Consider the following 17,195-nt stretch of genomic DNA (forward strand, 5'->3'; position numbering starts at 1 on the left):
CGGTGAGCTGTGGCTTTGTTAAAGCCCTTGCAATGAACCAGGCGTGCGTGAGAACGGGCCCACGGGGGACGCGCACCCCTCCCGCCCCCGCCGATCCCCCGGGCCGCCAGGGGGCGCTCGCGCAGGCGGCCGCCGGCGCGGGGTGGGGGGCGCCGCGCGCTCCCCGCGGAGGGGCGGGGCGGAGGCGGGCGGCCCGCGGCGGGGGGCGGGGCCGCGTCCGCCCGCGCCTTCCGGCTCCGTGACCCGGCAGTGCAAGCGGAGGCCGTGGCCGCCCGCGGAGGTGCGGAGCGGAGGGGAGCGGGGCCGGGGCCGGCTCCCTCGCCCCTCAGGGAGCGCCGGGGCGGGCGGCGGCGCGGCTCCCCTCGGCCTCTCTCTGCCGGCGGGCCCCGGCTGTTATTAGAACCTCGGATTGGAGCGGTTCCCCGGCCGTGCGGCTGCGGGCCGCCTCTCTGCCCCGCTGGGCTTCTCAGCGAGGGTCTGGCGCGGCGGCGGAGGGGCGGGCCCGGGCACCGGGAGCTGCGAAGCGCCGAGGGGAGGGCGCTCCTGCCCGGCCCCGAGGGGCTGCAGGATCTGTCACGGGCTTTCTGGTTTTCATAGCTGTTTCTTACCGGCGGTGGTTTTGTGGTGAACGCGTTCTGTGCTCTCCCTCTTCAGGTGAGGACCGGCTCCCGCGCGCGAGCTGCGCGCCGTGGTCTGGAGTGCTCCCGGGCCGTGCCGTTAAGCTCTGTGGCACCTTGTCTCTCGTCAGCTGAAAATGAGGACTGTTCTCATGGTCGCGGAGAAGCCTTCTCTGGCTCAGTCCATCGCCAAGATCCTCTCGAGGGGTAGGAAAGAAAGCGGTGTGGTTTAGTTCTTCTGCTTCTTGTGCTGCCAGCGGCAGAGTCGAAGCGCTCTGGAGCGCCCAGCCCGACTGAGGAGATGCACGTTAGCTGCTTAGAGGCAAACTGCATGATGCAGAGGTCGCGGATTTTGCTGTAGATGAAGTGAGATTGAGAAACACCCTGGTCGGTTACTTGGTTGTCCTGGGGCAGCTGCCGCCTGGGAATGGTGGCTTAGGACAGGTTGCAGTTCATAAAAGAACTGGGTGGCACTTTACAGTCTCTTTATTTTTGTGTTCTGATGCCTATGCAAGAATAAAAGGATCTGGTTTTGATATTTTATGTAACTGGAGTGTGTGTTAGTGCATATGGTTTCTAGAAAGTGCCAGTCAGGTAGCAAGTTGCGGTTCTGAGGTTTTTGAAGCTATAGTAAATATTTTGTAAATCACATGGAAAACAGAATGAGTTGATTATAACTGTACTGGTCTAGAAAAGTAGCTGTATTTTCATAAGGATATCCTGGTGGGAGGGAAAGAATGGAAGAGATAATGTATAGTTTCAATTGAAAATGAAATATGCTTTTAAAAAAGGTCTAAAGTGATAATTAACTGAAATAAAAACTTGATCACAAAATTCTACTCATCAGGAAGACCGTAGCTGTAAGATCTAAGAAAAGGGGGATGTCATTTCACACTAAATAACTGTTATTTCAATAGGTTTTTTTATCCTGTTGATATTTATGAGCTCATTTTCACAGGAAACATGTCATCTCGCAAGGGACTGAACGGTGCATGCTCTGTGCATGAGTACACGGGATCGTTTATAGGACAGAGTGCCCATTTCAAGATGACATCTGTGTGTGGTCACGTCATGACTTTGGATTTCATAGGTATTTGTTCATAGAATGTTTTAACTGATACGGCTTGTAAAACAGTCAAGGACTTCTAATAGGAAAATACTCATTGTGGAAATAATTCAGGAAGAATGTTAGAACTAGAGAGGAAAGGAGGATCAAAAGATCAGTTGTGGTCAGCAGTTCTTGATTTTTGTTCCTAGTTCTCTGGCTGATTTCTTGCATGACTTTGGGCATGCTGCTTATGTTTTCTGTGCCTGAATTATGTTCTTGGAAAATGAGGGGAGATGAGGCTCAATTTGCTAGCCTATAAAAGTGTTTTGGTACTTTGGATGAAAAGTGATTAAGGAATGCAGAGTCCAAAGGGATATTCTCTAAAGCATTGTAGCGTATTACGGCAAAATAGAGACATGATAAGGATAATGCGCAAGGAATCCTGTCACTAACTTGCTTTGAAGTGTGGGACTAGTCATGTGATAACTGTATTTCCTCTAATGATAATGACCTCACAAGTTTTATGAGGACTAAATTTTGAATTATTTATACAGTGCTTTGAAGAGGTACAGTTTAATGTAATTGCTAAGCAATATTACTGACAGTTACTTCAGAAAAATGGAAATGAACAATTGTGTTGATATGAGAAGGTGACACAGGATGCTCCATGGCATAACAGGGGTGAGACATAACTGGCCATAAGTAATGAACGGTAAAACAGACTGCAAAACAAAGAAGAATAGCTCCCTCCCCTTCACCTGATCGATTAATCGTACAAACAGAAGGTATCTTAATAGTTCATGTTAAAATTTCTGAAAGGTGTGTAGTATTTTTTTTTCATTCATGTTCAGAATGATAGCTGCAATTCACATAATGCTAAGGAGTCCCTCGTTATATAGTAAAGCAAAATGTGGTCGGTAGAAAGATTTTCGAGGCAAATCTTGAAAGCCAAGTGTTTTCCAAAGTAATGTTGTTTGCTGTTGGTTGGTTGGTCGTTTTTTTATGTATATTTACAGCGCTACTTAATATACTTATGCTTTTCAGGAAAATATAACAGCTGGGACAAAGTAGATCCAGCAGAACTTTTTAGCAAAGCTCCCACAGAAAAGAAAGAAGCTAATCCCAAACTGACCATGGTGAAGTTTTTACAGGTATTCTTTCTTATGAGATTTATTCCGTGGCATTCTATTTCTTTATTTCATCTGGAGCATATTCTGTCTTCAAGGATTCATTGTTCGTATTCTTCCTCTCTTGGAGGAAGCAATGAGACCTATTTTTATCCCATCAAGAAAAATAAGTGAAATTATTTTATGGTTCTGGAAAGCAATAAAAATTATTAATAAATTTGAAAGAGCAGTGTAGCATTTTGCTATGAATTAGCCTTGCTTTAAAAAAAAAAAAAATTCTTATAGGTTAGCCAGCTTTATTTAAGAACCAGAAGTATAACCCTCTCCCAGCTCTTAGAGTGGGTCGGTTATCTTCACCCTAGTATAAGAAATTGAGTCTGTCTTCACCACAGACAGTTTTCTGCTGGAGGGTGATGCCAGAGCATTCCATGTCCTTCAGAACATTTGCTACATACCTTCCCTCTGAATGCACTGCTTCTCACGCTGCAGGTTGTTGAATGTTTCATTTAGTGGGTCTGTTCACCTGCTTCCCAAAAGTGGGCAGTGTTTGTCAATACGCTGTACAATATGCTAGAGTTCTAGGGTTGAAGAGAAATTAGTATGTTCCTAAATAAGGATTTTCTTCCCTGCAGGAAGCAGCTTTTTCAGATCAAGTTTAGATCTATTTTATTAATTTTACTGGTTCTTACACTCTCTGGAATCTTTGCCTTGTTGAATTCACTTTTGCCATTGCCTTGTGAGTTTTTTGACTGTCAATATCCTGCTTCTCAAAATTGGAGCATTGGATGCTGTTTTGCTTCTAACAGCAAGCGCAAGGCATAGCTTGTAAATGCCTTCTTTAAAATAAGTCTATATTGGTTATCATTCACTCTTCACGTGCGCCCCTCTCAGAGGAAAGTGGTAGTTTGGTTGCTTTTTCAAAATCATACTTTCTGAAAGGCAAGTATATGTGGTGTAAAACTGATTTCTGTCGGATAAATTTAGACTTCGTGGTATCTTTATGAACTAGGAAAGTGGGTTTTGTTTTTGTTTTTTTAATGACTTGGAAATTAGGTACAGAAAGGGGAAGAAGGGAGTGTGCACAAGGCTGCACACACAGACTGGCAGTTTTAGGAGACTTTCACTGCTATAGAGCTATACTGATTTTTTTCAGGACCTGCAGAAAAGCATCTTGTAGGCAGACTTCTGGTCCCATGAAGCACAGCTTGCTTCTCTCTTCAACCACTGTTCAAGTATCTGCAGACTTCTTGTCACTTCTGCTATATTCTTCCAATCGTTTTTGCACCAAATAAATTATCTCTAAAATACCTTTAAAGTAGAAACAAAAAGTATACAGTTAGTGAGGAGGTAGGTCTTTTTTTGAATTGCTGAAGAACTGTGCTAATTTTTCTCACAGGTGGAGGGAAGAGGCTGTGATTGTATCGTCTTGTGGTTGGATTGTGATAAGGAAGGAGAAAACATCTGTTTTGAAGTAAGATTTCCGTTTTTAAGACTTATAATACCATAATATATTTGTCTGTGACATACAGTACTATCAGCATATTGGTTTATGGATATACAGTAAAATTCAAACTAAGTTGAGTGAAGTTTTAAAGGCATGGAGGGCCTTGGTGGAAAAACTCATGTGCTTTTGAACTCTTAAGATGTCAGTTAAAGAGTATAAATTGATTTCATATTGTTGCTCATCAGAGATGAACAATAAGGTCTCTTAAATATTTGAACATTCCTGTGCTTTGAGAATTGGTCTGTATTTCATAGCTGGAGTAGTTATTTTGCTGTCCTTATAAAACTTGATTTCTATTATCTTTTGTTTATTAAGCAGTTAGACCCTTTTGAGCATAGACGCTGCTTTTAAGTGTAGGCTTACCGCAGGAATGCGGACTCTGGACATAAAAGGTATAGAACTAAAACTTTAGTGTGCAAAGATTTTTTTTTTTTTTTTAATTAACATCCTATTCCCAGAAGTCTACATAAAGAGTATTCTTTGGTTTTTGTTTAAAGCAGCACATTTTATCAAGTAATTGTTTTAAGTTCTTTAAATATCACCGTATCATAACTGGGCCCTGGCAATACGTAGAATAAACCCAGATAGAAACTGATACATATTCACCAAAAGGTGCTGCAGCTGCACTGGTGAATTTCTTTGCACTTAGCCAAGAATACTCCTTCACTTCCAGCAGTTGCTGTTTAATAGATAAATCCTTCAGTTTTGCTAATTCTTAATACCCTTCTGAGTGGATAGACAAATACTGCTCTTGCTTATCAGTTAGTGTATTGGCATGACATCTTACTGAATTAAGAAAGTAGTTACATATCAGCAAGTATTTTGTGGAGAATGGGTTTTTTTTTTCTGTAGAGAGAAAAACTGACTTAAGCCCTTACCTTTCAAATACTCTTAAGATATGCTTCTGATCTTCATTAGGTTCTTGATGCTGTTCTTCCTGTGATGAACAAACCTCGTAGCACCGAAAGGACGATTTATAGAGCTAAATTCAGCTCTATTACTGACACAGACATCTGCAATGCCATGAATCACTTGGGAGAACCCAATCGCAATGAAGCTCTTTCAGTGGATGCCCGCCAGGAGCTGGATCTTAGAATTGGCTGTGCATTTACAAGGTGACGGCATAGATTACAGATAGTTTTGAGAAAGGTTCAAGAATACTGCTCTGTCCACAAAATATGTCTCGAACTCTAGTGGCTAATTGTGCTCAGCACTAAACTGAACAATTTTATGCACAGACAAATAAAAAGAAAGAAAAAATTGTGCTATGGCTTTGAGCTAGGTAAAGTACTGTCAGCAACTATGATATGATCTTATTTTATGATGTTCTCCCACGTTTCTTTGGGATTAAACAGGGTTCGGTGACGCAAAGTAATTATGACTTAATTAGCTGTAAGAGATGATATTTCTCAGAATGCTTTTTTCCTAATGCCTGAATGTTTTAATAGATTACTCATATTTGTGTGTATAAGTTAATGAAAACTTTTGCTTTTCATGGGAATGAGGATATTAATGTACCTGTTCCTGGTTTTTGTTTTTTTTTTTCCCCTCTCTTAGGTTTCAGACTAAATATTTTCAGGGGAAATACGGGAATTTAGACAGCTCCCTCATCTCCTTTGGGCCGTGTCAGACCCCAACACTTGGATTCTGTGTTGAAAGGCATGACAAAATCCAGTCATTTAAGCCTGAGACTTACTGGGTGTTGCAAGCTAAAGTAAGTTTTACAATACTTGTTTGTGTATGAGGAACATATATTTTTACCAAAGAAATATATTTATATTTTCATTTTGTTCATTCATAAATTTGTAGCTGCTGACAAGAATTCACAATGCCTACAATTTACTCATCTGTTCTCATTCAGTTCACATGTGTGTCACCACTCTCTCAAGAACAGATTCCAGGATGTCAGTTTTGTGTTAAAGTGGTTATTGTCTGCTGCTTATAAGAATTCTTTAGTGCTAACCATCTAAGCTTGGACTCAGCCAAAAAGACTACTTAAAATGGTTTTCTTTTGTTCCCTGGGGTCCTTGGACTGACTGTGTTGTTAATTTGAATCCAGGAATTAATTAGGCTGCCAACAAACATTGGCATTACTGAGTATTGGAATTTTAAAGCAAATAAAATGCTCATTGTGTTAATTGGCAATTGAGTCCTCTGAATACTTTGGCAGCTTATAGCAGTTTTATAGCCTCACTGCTGTCCAAGCTCTGAGAGCAAACCAACATGGTTTTACTGCTTGTGATCACAAGGATTTTTTTAAACAAATAAGGGATTGATGGTAAAAAGTTGCCATTTTTAGATTTTAAAATGAAAAAAAGATGCAATCTGGTGTCTACTGTCATCTCTTTTTCTGATGCGTCTCGTGTGTCACGCTAGGAAATAGTTGGTGCCTGTTTTCAGAGAGCTTTGTGCTCTCTCGTATTGGTTGCTTCATATTTATTTTTGTACATGGGACTTAAAACATGGTCTAGTTACAGTTTAATACAAATGATTGATTTTGCTAAATCAAAATGGTAAACTTTGAATTTCTGCCCATTTCAGCCTTTACTGTTCTCAACACTAAAAATAAGAAAAGCATTTCAGTTAACTGCAGGAATAATTCCAGTCATTCCCCCTGGCCCCAACACTCAAAGTATTCCTTCTTTCTGTGAAAAAGAGTACAACTGCATGTTTGGAGCACTTGTGTCCTAGTACAGGTATTAATAGGATTTGCTTATTGGATTATTGTTGGAAATGTGCGTTCTCACACTTCTAGTGATAGAGTTGGTGGGAATTAATTTTCTTTTTTTTTGGCCCAATAGGTGAACCCTGAAAAAGAAAGTTCTCTCACTTTGGATTGGGATAGAGTGAGGGTGTTTGATCGTGAAATTGCTCAAATGTTCCTGAATATAACAAAGATGGCAAAAGAAGCAAAGGTAATAATATTTACTAAGTATCAGTAGAGTCATATTTCATGTAAAGGAAATCCCATTTAATATTTCATTTGCTGCATATGGGTGGGGTTTTTTTGGTTTTGTTAAAGAAGAGTGTGGAATATCTGTATCTTGGTTTTTTACTCTGTTCAACTTCGTGTAAATGAGAATAAAGGGCAAGAGATTTTTTTTTATTGTAGTTCATATTATGCTAGTGTGGTCATCTCAGCAGAGGCCACTTCTTAATATTGACTTTGGAAATGATCATCACTCCTGATAGGAAGTCTTCATTACTAAACCTGCTAAGAAATACTCTTCAGATCTCTCCAAGCACACCTCTTATTTCCCATGAGACATTGTATAAATCAGAATTTAATTACTTATATGGCAATATTCCTGCAGTTAAATTTTTAATCATGTGTATGGTACAGTCTTTATAGTCAATTAACTTCTAATTCTGCTCTGTTCAATACTTGTTTGACAGTACGTTTGGATTTAAGTGCTTGTAGCCATCAAGGTTCAAAGACTGCACGAAGCTTTTAAAAATCAAGATCCCTATAGTTAGGACCATTACTTGGAATAAGCACTAAGTCTTTGTAGCACTGAAAGTACGTGCTGCTGAGGGAAATGGGAAGTAAAGATAGCAATGAGCTACCTTGCTGCGCTCACAGTTATAGGCCTTAGGACTGTAACTTTAGAATTTGGTAAAATTATTTCCAGTCAGATTTCCTGAAGTGAAAATATATTGGTGGTTATATTGTTTTAAGAAAACAAAACAGATATGACAAGAATAGATAACGGTAGGTATGCCACATGTTTATAGGCATAATTGAAATTTTACATTTACCAGTTACCAAACTTCAAAACTTTTACTGGGAAAATGCTATTTTCTAGGTAGAATCTGTGAGTAAAAAAGAGAAGGTGAAGCAGAGACCACTGGCTCTGAACACGGTAGAAATGCTACGAGTGGCCAGTGCTGCTTTAGGTATGTGTAAAAGTTCAGATTTTCACACTGTTTTAAAGCAAAATGTATTGGCTTCTCAGATGAAATAATCAAGGACATATCAAATATAGATTGATACCCTCCTCTCCCTATAATACATCATTTTAGGAGAAGGATCAAGTTTAGAAAGCTTGTCAAAAGTGAAACGTTGGGTAAGATCAAGGTGACAAAAGTCATGGAAAGGACAAACCATGATTTATTTAAATGCTTTGATAAGGTATACTTTCAGATGCAGCAAACAAATCATAATCACAGTGATGTGTAGATGATTTTTGTTTTTTCCTATCCCATCTTAGGAATGGGTCCACAACATGCCATGCAAATAGCAGAGCGTCTTTATACTCAGGGTTATATTAGCTACCCTCGAACAGAAACTACCCATTATCCAGAAAACTTTGACTTGAAAGGATGTTTGAGACAACAAGCCAATAATCCTTACTGGGCAGAAACTGTGAGTACATGAAGCAAAACCTGTACTAACAGATCATTCTCGTAGTCTGTGTTTTAGAATATATCTTACTTGGTATGTTATGACCTATAGCTCTTCAGAAACAATAAATATCTGTAACTGCTTTTATTTATGGATGTTGTATTGTCATGGATTTGATCTGAAAAGTTTTTTAACCTGCTAAGAGAGATCTGTTACCCACTTCAGCCAGCCTGTTTTCTCTCTTCTTTCACCCAGGTAAAAGCATTGCTATCAGAAGGCATTAATCGTCCAAGGAAAGGCCACGATGCAGGAGACCATCCTCCCATCACTCCAATGAGAGCTGCAACAGAAGCAGAATTAGGTATAGGCAAATTCAGTAGTGTTGGAACACTATGTGAGGAAATCAGCTCCTTGAGATATAGGACCCAGTTTGAGTTGCAACAGAATATTCAACAATTATTTGAATAGCAGGAAGTGAAGAGAGAGCAATCTTTATCCTCACTTAAACTTCTGGTGACAGTGAAGTTCAGAGCTGGTCTGCTGTTTGATAATTGATCCTAGGGACCATAGTACTGCTAAGGAAAAGGAATAGCAAACTTAACAACTTAATGCCTACCTTCGCTAGGAGAAATTTGCCTCAGAATAGTAGCTTCCAAGTATTGAAATTTTATTGTGTTTTTGTGCTTGAAAGTCAAACTTCAACTGTATTTTAATTTAGTTTCTATGGTTTGTGGTTTTTATATTAAAATGTAACATTTGACTTTCTGTACACTGTGATCCCTCAGAAAAGGATTTTAAGGTTATAAGAAAGTGTAGTGAATGTATTGTATTTTTTATTAGGAATAGCTAAGATTGTTGTAGAAAACCAATAACTCCTGATTTTCATGAATCAGTGAAATAATCTCTGATAGAAAAACAAATGCTTTAAAATTTTGGAGTAATACTGAATAGCTCTGTAAGATTTTTTTTCTTTATATACACAGCAAGATGAAATATGCAAACCAGAGAACTAAGAATTAGAAGCTGTTATAGCAGTATAACCTTTTGACTATTCGATTTCGTATCTGTAGATTGTGAATAAGGAAACTTCGCTTTGAAATTTAACCTATATTAGTGTTAATAAGTAGTATTTTAGAGTGATCTGTTGCAGGACTTAAAGCTGACCAGTGTGGCAGTTGCCACTAGGATCCCATTTTATGTTTTATATTAGGGTGTGGTCTCCAGTGGCACTAAGCAGTAGATCGTTTCATTTTTGTTCTTATGTCTTTTTTTTTTTTTTAAAGCAAGAAAGAAGAGTCTTTTCTACTTTATCCTCTCATTCAAACACATTGCAGAATTGGGAGATGGGCTGGCTAAATTGGCAATCCTTCTCCAAGAGCATCTGCACGCAGCTCGTGCCTGTATGACATGACAATTCTATAGGCAGGAAATTTTAAAGGGGAAACTGGATGGACTTTTGAATGTTATTTTCTTTTAGGTACCAGTTTTTCCTGTGATACCTGTGGAAATCTGGTACCTTTTGGTGCAGATTTTACATAGAGCTGCAGGACTTGAGTTTTGTGGGTAAGATGTTGTTTATCCTCAGGTGGAGATGGATGGCGACTATATGAGTATATAACTAGGCATTTCATTGCCACTGTCAGCGCTGATTGCAAGTACCTACAAACCACCATTTCTTTCAGTATTGGCCCTGAACGTTTTACCTGTATCGGAAAAGTGGTAACTTCACCAGGTAAGACAAATCAGGGAGTAAGTAGTTAGCTACAGATTTTCCCCCCCTCCCCGTTAATACATTGAATGGATATAAAAGTGAAACTTTGGGGGCAAATACAATTTTGAAGACATTTTTTTGAGCTATCAAAACCAGAGACCAAATCTTTGTCTTCATTTCCATATTTCAACTGCGATAGAAAAAGTCTTATTTTTCATGTAGTAGTCTCAAAAATTTAATGCCACATTTGCGCGCATGAAGACCAGTCTTTTTAGACAGCAAATGCCTTTTGAGGGTTAAATTACATAAAGGCAGATTTTTTTTTTTTGGGCCTCTCTAAAATGAATGTAGCACCATCACTGAGATTTTTATGGTAAGCTGGCCCAATAGTCCTTATTACATTAATATGACTTACTATTTGTATTTCCTTTTTAAGAAACTTCCTATCCATTCTGGCTCTGTGCTTTCATTCAAGGAAAGTGTTTACTTTTTTTCATACATCAACCTGACTCAAGTCACATACAAAATAGATTTGATGCAGTGTAGTGGGAGATTCCGTCTGGTGGTACCGTATGGCCTCAGGATTCCTAGCCGCAGATATTTTCTGCATGGTATGGCAGACAGCCTCTTAACTTTGATCTGTATAATGCGGCCCGTGTTAAAATTAGAAATGTATACCTTGGCCTTTTGAAAGCTGTTGAAGATAAGCTCTCACTATTTTTGTTTGTTTGTTTCTTTACCTCCAGGATTCACAGAAATTATGCCGTGGCACAGCATTCCATTAGAAGAGAGCCTTCCCCACTGTGAGAAGGGAGATCTTTTTCCAATTGGTGAAATAAAATTGCTGGAAAAGCAAACCAGTCCTCCTGATTACCTGACAGAAGCAGAACTTATCACTCTGATGGAAAAGCATGGCATTGGTAGGAACTTGCTTAACTTACATTATCCTGTAATACATCCACCAAGAGTGCAAAGAGTCTGAATCGCTCCTCTGAACTCTCTCTGTCGGTAATGGCCTTTCAGTATTCATTTAATAGGTACAGTAACTATCTCTTCCCCCCCCCTTCAAACCACAATGCCTGTAGCATCTTTAGCAGGTGGTAGATTGTCAATTCCTCCACATTCCTTTCCCTTTCTTATCCTTATGCCTGGTTTCTGGCCAAAGCAGTATCCTTTCATAACACATCCTTGTCACTTCTCTGTCAGAAAGAGCTGATGTTGTGTGGAAGAATGCACTTCCCCATTCTTAGGAATTATTTCCTTTACAGCTTGCTTCAGCTTAGCTGGCTCCAATAGTCCTTATATATCTTATTATTCAATTTACCACAATACTACTTTTCTTTTTTAATCTGACTTGTTTCCTTTGATGCATTTGCATAAATTTGTCCAGTCAAAACAAACATAGTCTCTTACTCCACTGTGTTTTTCCAGAATAAGTGATTGTGAGAGTAAGTGTCCTCCCAATAGTAATTCCTTGGAAGAGATGAAAGAATTAAGGTTAAAACATATGTTTCAGACTTCTCAGAACTGCAAAGGACATAAGAGTTATTAGAGAAAGAAGTTACCCACTGGAAGTTGGGTAACAGTAAAAAGGTATCTGAATTTCAAGCAGTCTCAGGAGCACTATAATTGACATAAAACCAGAGAAGTCAGAAATTATTAATTTGATGAAAACTTTTTGTTCAGGATGGATATATTGTTTTCCTTTGTGTGGCAGGAACTGATGCAAGTATTCCAGTCCACATTAACAACATCTGCCAGCGAAACTATGTCACAGTGGAGAGTGGTCGGAGATTAAAGCCTACAAATCTTGGCATTGTTCTGGTTCATGGTTATTACAAAATAGGTCAGTTAAATGCTCTTCCCTTTCCACCCTCTTACCTTCTTTTCCCTTCAGTATGTCAAGGGCTGTTGTCACTGTAGCATTTTTGTCTGAAATAATGCATCTAGGAAAGTGTTACTAATTCCAAAGACTATAATAATTAAAACTTTTGTTTATCTTGGTGGCAGTTTACATAGGGACAGTTTCCTACCCCCATTTTTTGATCTTTCATTGCTGCTTCTCTGTTGCTGATGTCTCCGGTTTTCTGTTAGATGCAGAATTGGTTCTTCCTACGATCCGCAGTGCTGTAGAGAAGCAACTCAACTTAATAGCTCTGGGTAAAGCGAATTATCATCAGGTCCTGGAGCACACCCTTGACATTTTCAAAAGGAAATTTCACTATTTTGTGGATTCTATTGCAGGTAAAACTTTTTACATGTGGACTTCCCTGCAACTACTTAATTGTGGCAAAGGTGCTAGTAGAAAATACTTATATATTAGGTTCCTTTCAGAGCTTTAGGCTTACTGAAAGTTATGTTCCAGGACTGGAAGTTTCCAGTCAAATTAAATTGCTTTCCAAAAGGAAATGGACTGAATCATGGCTTCAAAACGCTACTTCAAATTTATTTTGTGACTGTGTAGTGTGGAGTTTTCAAAAACTTCAGACTAGCTGAGGTATTTACCCTTGTGTGTTTGTGCATGCTTACTGCAAAATACTGTGTATTTAAAAAGTCTCCCTAAACAAGGAAGAGCATTGTGAATAAAATATTTTCATTCTCGCTGCTTCTTCACAGGTCCTGTAGATGATTTTGTGCAAGATTTCCTCTTAAGAACTAGAATTCTAACATAAATGTGATTATCTCTTTCACAGGTATGGATGAGCTGATGGAAGTGTCTTTTTCACCCTTAGCTGCCACAGGTAAACCTCTTTCCCGCTGTGGTAAATGCCATCGTTTCATGAAGTATATTCAGGTAAGTTCACCTCGTGCTTGGAATTTAAATTTCACTTGCTGGGAGACATTGAGTAGAAACCCCTTTTCCATTATTGAATTTGGATTCAAATGTGGTTGTCAAGAGTGCATTTCTAAAACAAAAAGCCTGATGGAGTTTTTCTGTGGGGAACAAACCAGAGAGCAGCCCCAATGGGATTTACTGCAAGTTTTGAACTCTATTGACACTGGAGTTGTTCAGGAGATTTGTGTTCTATTTCCAGGCCAAACCAAGTCGTCTGCACTGCTCTCACTGTGATGACACCTACAGTCTCCCACAGAACGGTACCATTAAACTCTACAAAGAGTTGCGTTGTCCGCTAGATGACTTTGAGCTGGTGCTGTGGTCGTCTGGATCCAGAGGAAAGAGCTACCCACTCTGTCCGTACTGTTACAACCATCCTCCCTTCAGGGACATGAAAAAAGGTAGGAATTCTGTAAACATGCAGGGATCAACCTCACTTGAAATAGATTAGGTGCAATCTATCCAGTGTGCTTTTTAGTAGTTTTTAGTGACTGTTGCTTAATATAAAGTATTCGAATTAGATTACAGATACCTAAAATTCATGTTAAACTCATGTTAAACTCGCTGCCCAAAATTTATTAGTTAACTGATTTCTGAATACTTTTTTTTCTTTGTAAAAGAAGTAAGAAATTTATTTACATGCATATATGTAGGTGACCTTCATAACACTCAGTATGCAGTGCAAGACACTGTGATTCTGACACCTTGCAAATTGGAGTATGCTTGGTATGGATAGGACTAGATTAAGACCAGGTCTTGAGAGTGTTTTGATACTGAGATAGATGGTGTGTCAAAAGCTGTTGAAGGATATAAGAAGGTGTAAAAGTTGCAGTTAGTTTGGTAATTGTGAGACCAAAACTTACTTAAAGTAGTGCTTTGAAGCTCTGAGTATCAGGAGCTTTTGGGCGTCTTTTTATTACCATCTTTTAATAAAAATATCTTGTACTAACAGTGTATAGTGCAAGTATAAAATAGCAGTTACTTAGGAGCCATACATTTAATTGAAAACATAATTAGTTTTCATCACTAATGTGTCCAAACTGCCTGTACTGTACAGTGGCAGTATCTGGCAATTCTGAAAGCCATTACATAAAAATTTTTGAGCAAGGGATTACTCTGAATCTGTGAAAAGGCAAGTTGCCATTTGGGGAGCGGTTCCATTCTTTAGTGATTTAGAAAACCTCTAACATACTAAGCTGTTTTTGACTTCTGTGTCTCACTTCCTCCAAACTGAGTAGTGTGGGTAGTGATATAAAGGGTTCCTCGTGGTACGGTTTTACTCTTCTTCCACCAGGAATGGGCTGTAATGAATGCACCCACCCCACGTGCCAGCATTCTCTTAGCATGCTTGGAATTGGGCAGTGCGTTGAATGTGAGAACGGGGTTTTGGTGCTAGACTCGACGTCAGGTCCCAAGTGGAAGATGGCCTGCAACAAATGCAACGTGATTGTGCACTTCTTTGAGAATGCCCACAAAGTCCGAGTGTCACCGGAGACCTGCGACTTGTGTGATGCAGCCCTAGTGGACGTAGATTTTAACAAAGCCAAATCTCCTCTACCTGGGGATGAGACCCAGCATTCAGGCTGCATATTCTGTGATCCTGTGTTTCAAGATCTGGTGGAGCTGAAACATGCAGCCATGAGGCACCCCATGCACCGTGGGGGACAAGGAAAAAGGCAAGGTCGAGGAAGGGGTAAAGGCCGGAGGCCTGGAGGAAGACTTAATCCAAAGAAACCCAAGGACAAAATGGCAGCTCTGGCTGCTTACTTTGTATAATGGCCACACAACAGAAAAATAAACTTCTTTTAAAAATTTGTTTCCCTTTAAGTTCATTTTTAAGTATTTTTGATCTTCACAGCTTTCCTGTTCTTAGAAAAGTTAAACACCTTAGATTGTTGTACGCCTTGATTTAATCACAAAACAAACTCTTCTGGATAATCAGTTAACCTTGAAGCTTTTAACTGGAATTCATTGGTCCAGGTAGAGCTCACAAACACTAGGGAGACTCCAGAAGTCTACCTAGACTGTTACCTGTGGCTGATAGAAAGGAAATGAAATTGCGCTCTTCCGTCATTTCTGGGGCCTTTGTCAGCAATACAAGTACCAGGAATGTAAGAGCTGATTAAGATCAGTGTTATGCTGCTGTAGTCTTTAGTTGTGGAATGAGACTTGTTTCATCTGACTTTGAATCTTCAAAAATAATAAATGATTAGTAGCTGTCAGATTTTTAAATTACATCTGCAATAGCAAGAGCACTACTTCAAATCTGTCACTCTGATGCATAAGAGAATAATGCCAAGAGACATACAAAATGGAAATTATAAATGTGAAGGGGAATATCTGCATTGAGCAGTGATTCCCAAATTATGGTCTGTGCAGCCAAGTTGGTATCTTTTGGTCAATGGGCCCCAGTTAAACGAGCCCTCCTCCTGCTGCTGGAGGTCAGATAGAGTACCCATGCTCTTTTCCTCTGTGTTCACACAGCTGATCATACCTGATCAAATACAGTTTGTACCGTCTGTACCCCAAATTGTATTTCAGTGTTGGTTAGTTGTGTCGTCAAAAGGAGGGTGTCCTCATGTTTTTTTATGGAGCTGTATCTAACCACTGTGGCACTGGGTGCCGCGTTACAAAATCTAATTGTACAAATATATAATACTCTCTCCTTTCCTTCCATGTGCACATAGCTGATCATATCTGGTCATCTGGTCAAGTGCAGTTTGTATCATCTATACCCCCAAAACAGTTTCAGCAGTAGTTGTGGTTGAATGGGAGGATGCCATCGCAGTTTTACATGGTGCAAAGGCTACTGCATTCGAACACAGACTATGCAGAGAGCAACTTGACACGTGTTTCACTGGCAACAGAAAGGAAAGACAAGTCCCTACAAAAGGTAATGTACAACTCTGTTGTTTTAATTGGCACAGTGTGTGCATTTACTGAACAAGAGAACACAGACGAAAACACCACAGCCCCAAGCCTGTTCCTCTGATCAAATGTTTATACAGTTACAGCTCAAACGTGAACCTATGTTTTAATAGTATTGTTTAAAAGACCCAGCCATCGGTAGAAGTTTCTTTTTGTAGTTCTTGTTTGTTTTTTTCCGAAGTATTAAATGTTCTTTCTGGTAAAAACAAACTGTCTTTGCATCTCCCTCAGCCTGGAGTGAGTAGCTTCTTTTCATGTTTTAAAGATCATCTTGCTGTAATGTCTCGGAGCCATAGATCTTGACATAAACTATAATAACTTTCAGGGTGCTTCTATTGATTCAGTTGTTCAAGTCCTCTCTTACCTCTGTAGCCTGCTTTGGTACACTAGGATACGGTTCTGAAAATACCCGTGTGCTCAGCTAGCTTCTGCTGCTGTGTACGACACCGGCTGTTGGCTGGGATTTCTGTGATACTTAGAGACGGTGGCCCTGGAAGTGTGGGAAACCCGCCGTTAGTCATTCTTTGTGGCTTTTCAGCTGTGTGAGAACACTTTCCTTTCTCCAAGCATGACTTTTATTTTGGTGATTTGCAGACAAACTTTTGCTTGTAAAATCTCTTTGCTGTATTAGCCCCAGTGGAAATAAAGTGCTGGGATCTTTCTCTCAAGTGCTTAGAATGAGCCGTTTATGTGTTCTGACAGATTTCAGTGGCTCCCTTGTAACTACCACAAATGGCAAAGTTCTTTCTGATACAGGTATGTTAGTAACTGCAAACAGTCATTCAGAACCGTCAGTGCCTATGCCTGAGGAACGAAGGCGTTGGTTTTGCTCTGCCCCAGCTGCCACAGAAGCTGTAGCCGGGCAGCGCAGGATGGCCACGGCCTGGGAGAAGGCTGCGCGGTGCAGGAGGTGCCACAGTGGGCTCCCGGTGCTGTGGCCTGACACACAGGTTGGTGGTGGCAATTGTCTCCAGAGTGGAGTGGAAAGAATGCAGAGGTGATGAGCGCTTTCAGTTTCTACTTAAAGCAATCCCAGGAATATGCCTTTAAAAGGTACAGGAGAGCAAGAAACTTCTTAA

At 40.0% G+C, this 17,195-nt stretch overlaps 1 protein-coding gene across 2 annotated transcripts; it reads left to right on the plus strand.

Moving 5' to 3' along the window:
* Nucleotides 1-201: 201 nt before the first annotated feature.
* TOP3B (DNA topoisomerase III beta) lies at nucleotides 202-16,326 on the plus strand. Of its 2 annotated transcripts, XM_075167970.1 has the most exons (18): nucleotides 202-280; nucleotides 655-824; nucleotides 1,576-1,707; nucleotides 2,710-2,816; nucleotides 4,189-4,263; nucleotides 5,215-5,411; nucleotides 5,854-6,010; nucleotides 7,098-7,211; nucleotides 8,103-8,193; nucleotides 8,508-8,662; nucleotides 8,897-9,002; nucleotides 10,227-10,373; nucleotides 11,099-11,272; nucleotides 12,070-12,198; nucleotides 12,447-12,596; nucleotides 13,046-13,146; nucleotides 13,388-13,589; nucleotides 14,483-16,326. In XM_075167970.1, the coding sequence occupies exons 2-18, from the start codon at nucleotides 755-757 to the stop codon at nucleotides 14,962-14,964; spliced, it is 2,589 nt and encodes an 862-aa protein (XP_075024071.1). In that variant the 5' UTR covers nucleotides 202-280; nucleotides 655-754; the 3' UTR covers nucleotides 14,965-16,326. The 2 variants fall into 2 exon arrangements, with proteins under 2 accessions (XP_075024071.1, XP_075024070.1); XM_075167969.1 differs by lacking the exon at nucleotides 202-280 and having other exon boundaries at nucleotides 289-824.
* The last annotated feature ends 869 nt before the right edge of the window (nucleotides 16,327-17,195 follow it).

Source organism: Calonectris borealis, chromosome 18 (genome assembly GCF_964195595.1).
Source record: "Calonectris borealis chromosome 18, bCalBor7.hap1.2, whole genome shotgun sequence".
Taxonomy (NCBI): domain Eukaryota; kingdom Metazoa; phylum Chordata; class Aves; order Procellariiformes; family Procellariidae; genus Calonectris; species Calonectris borealis.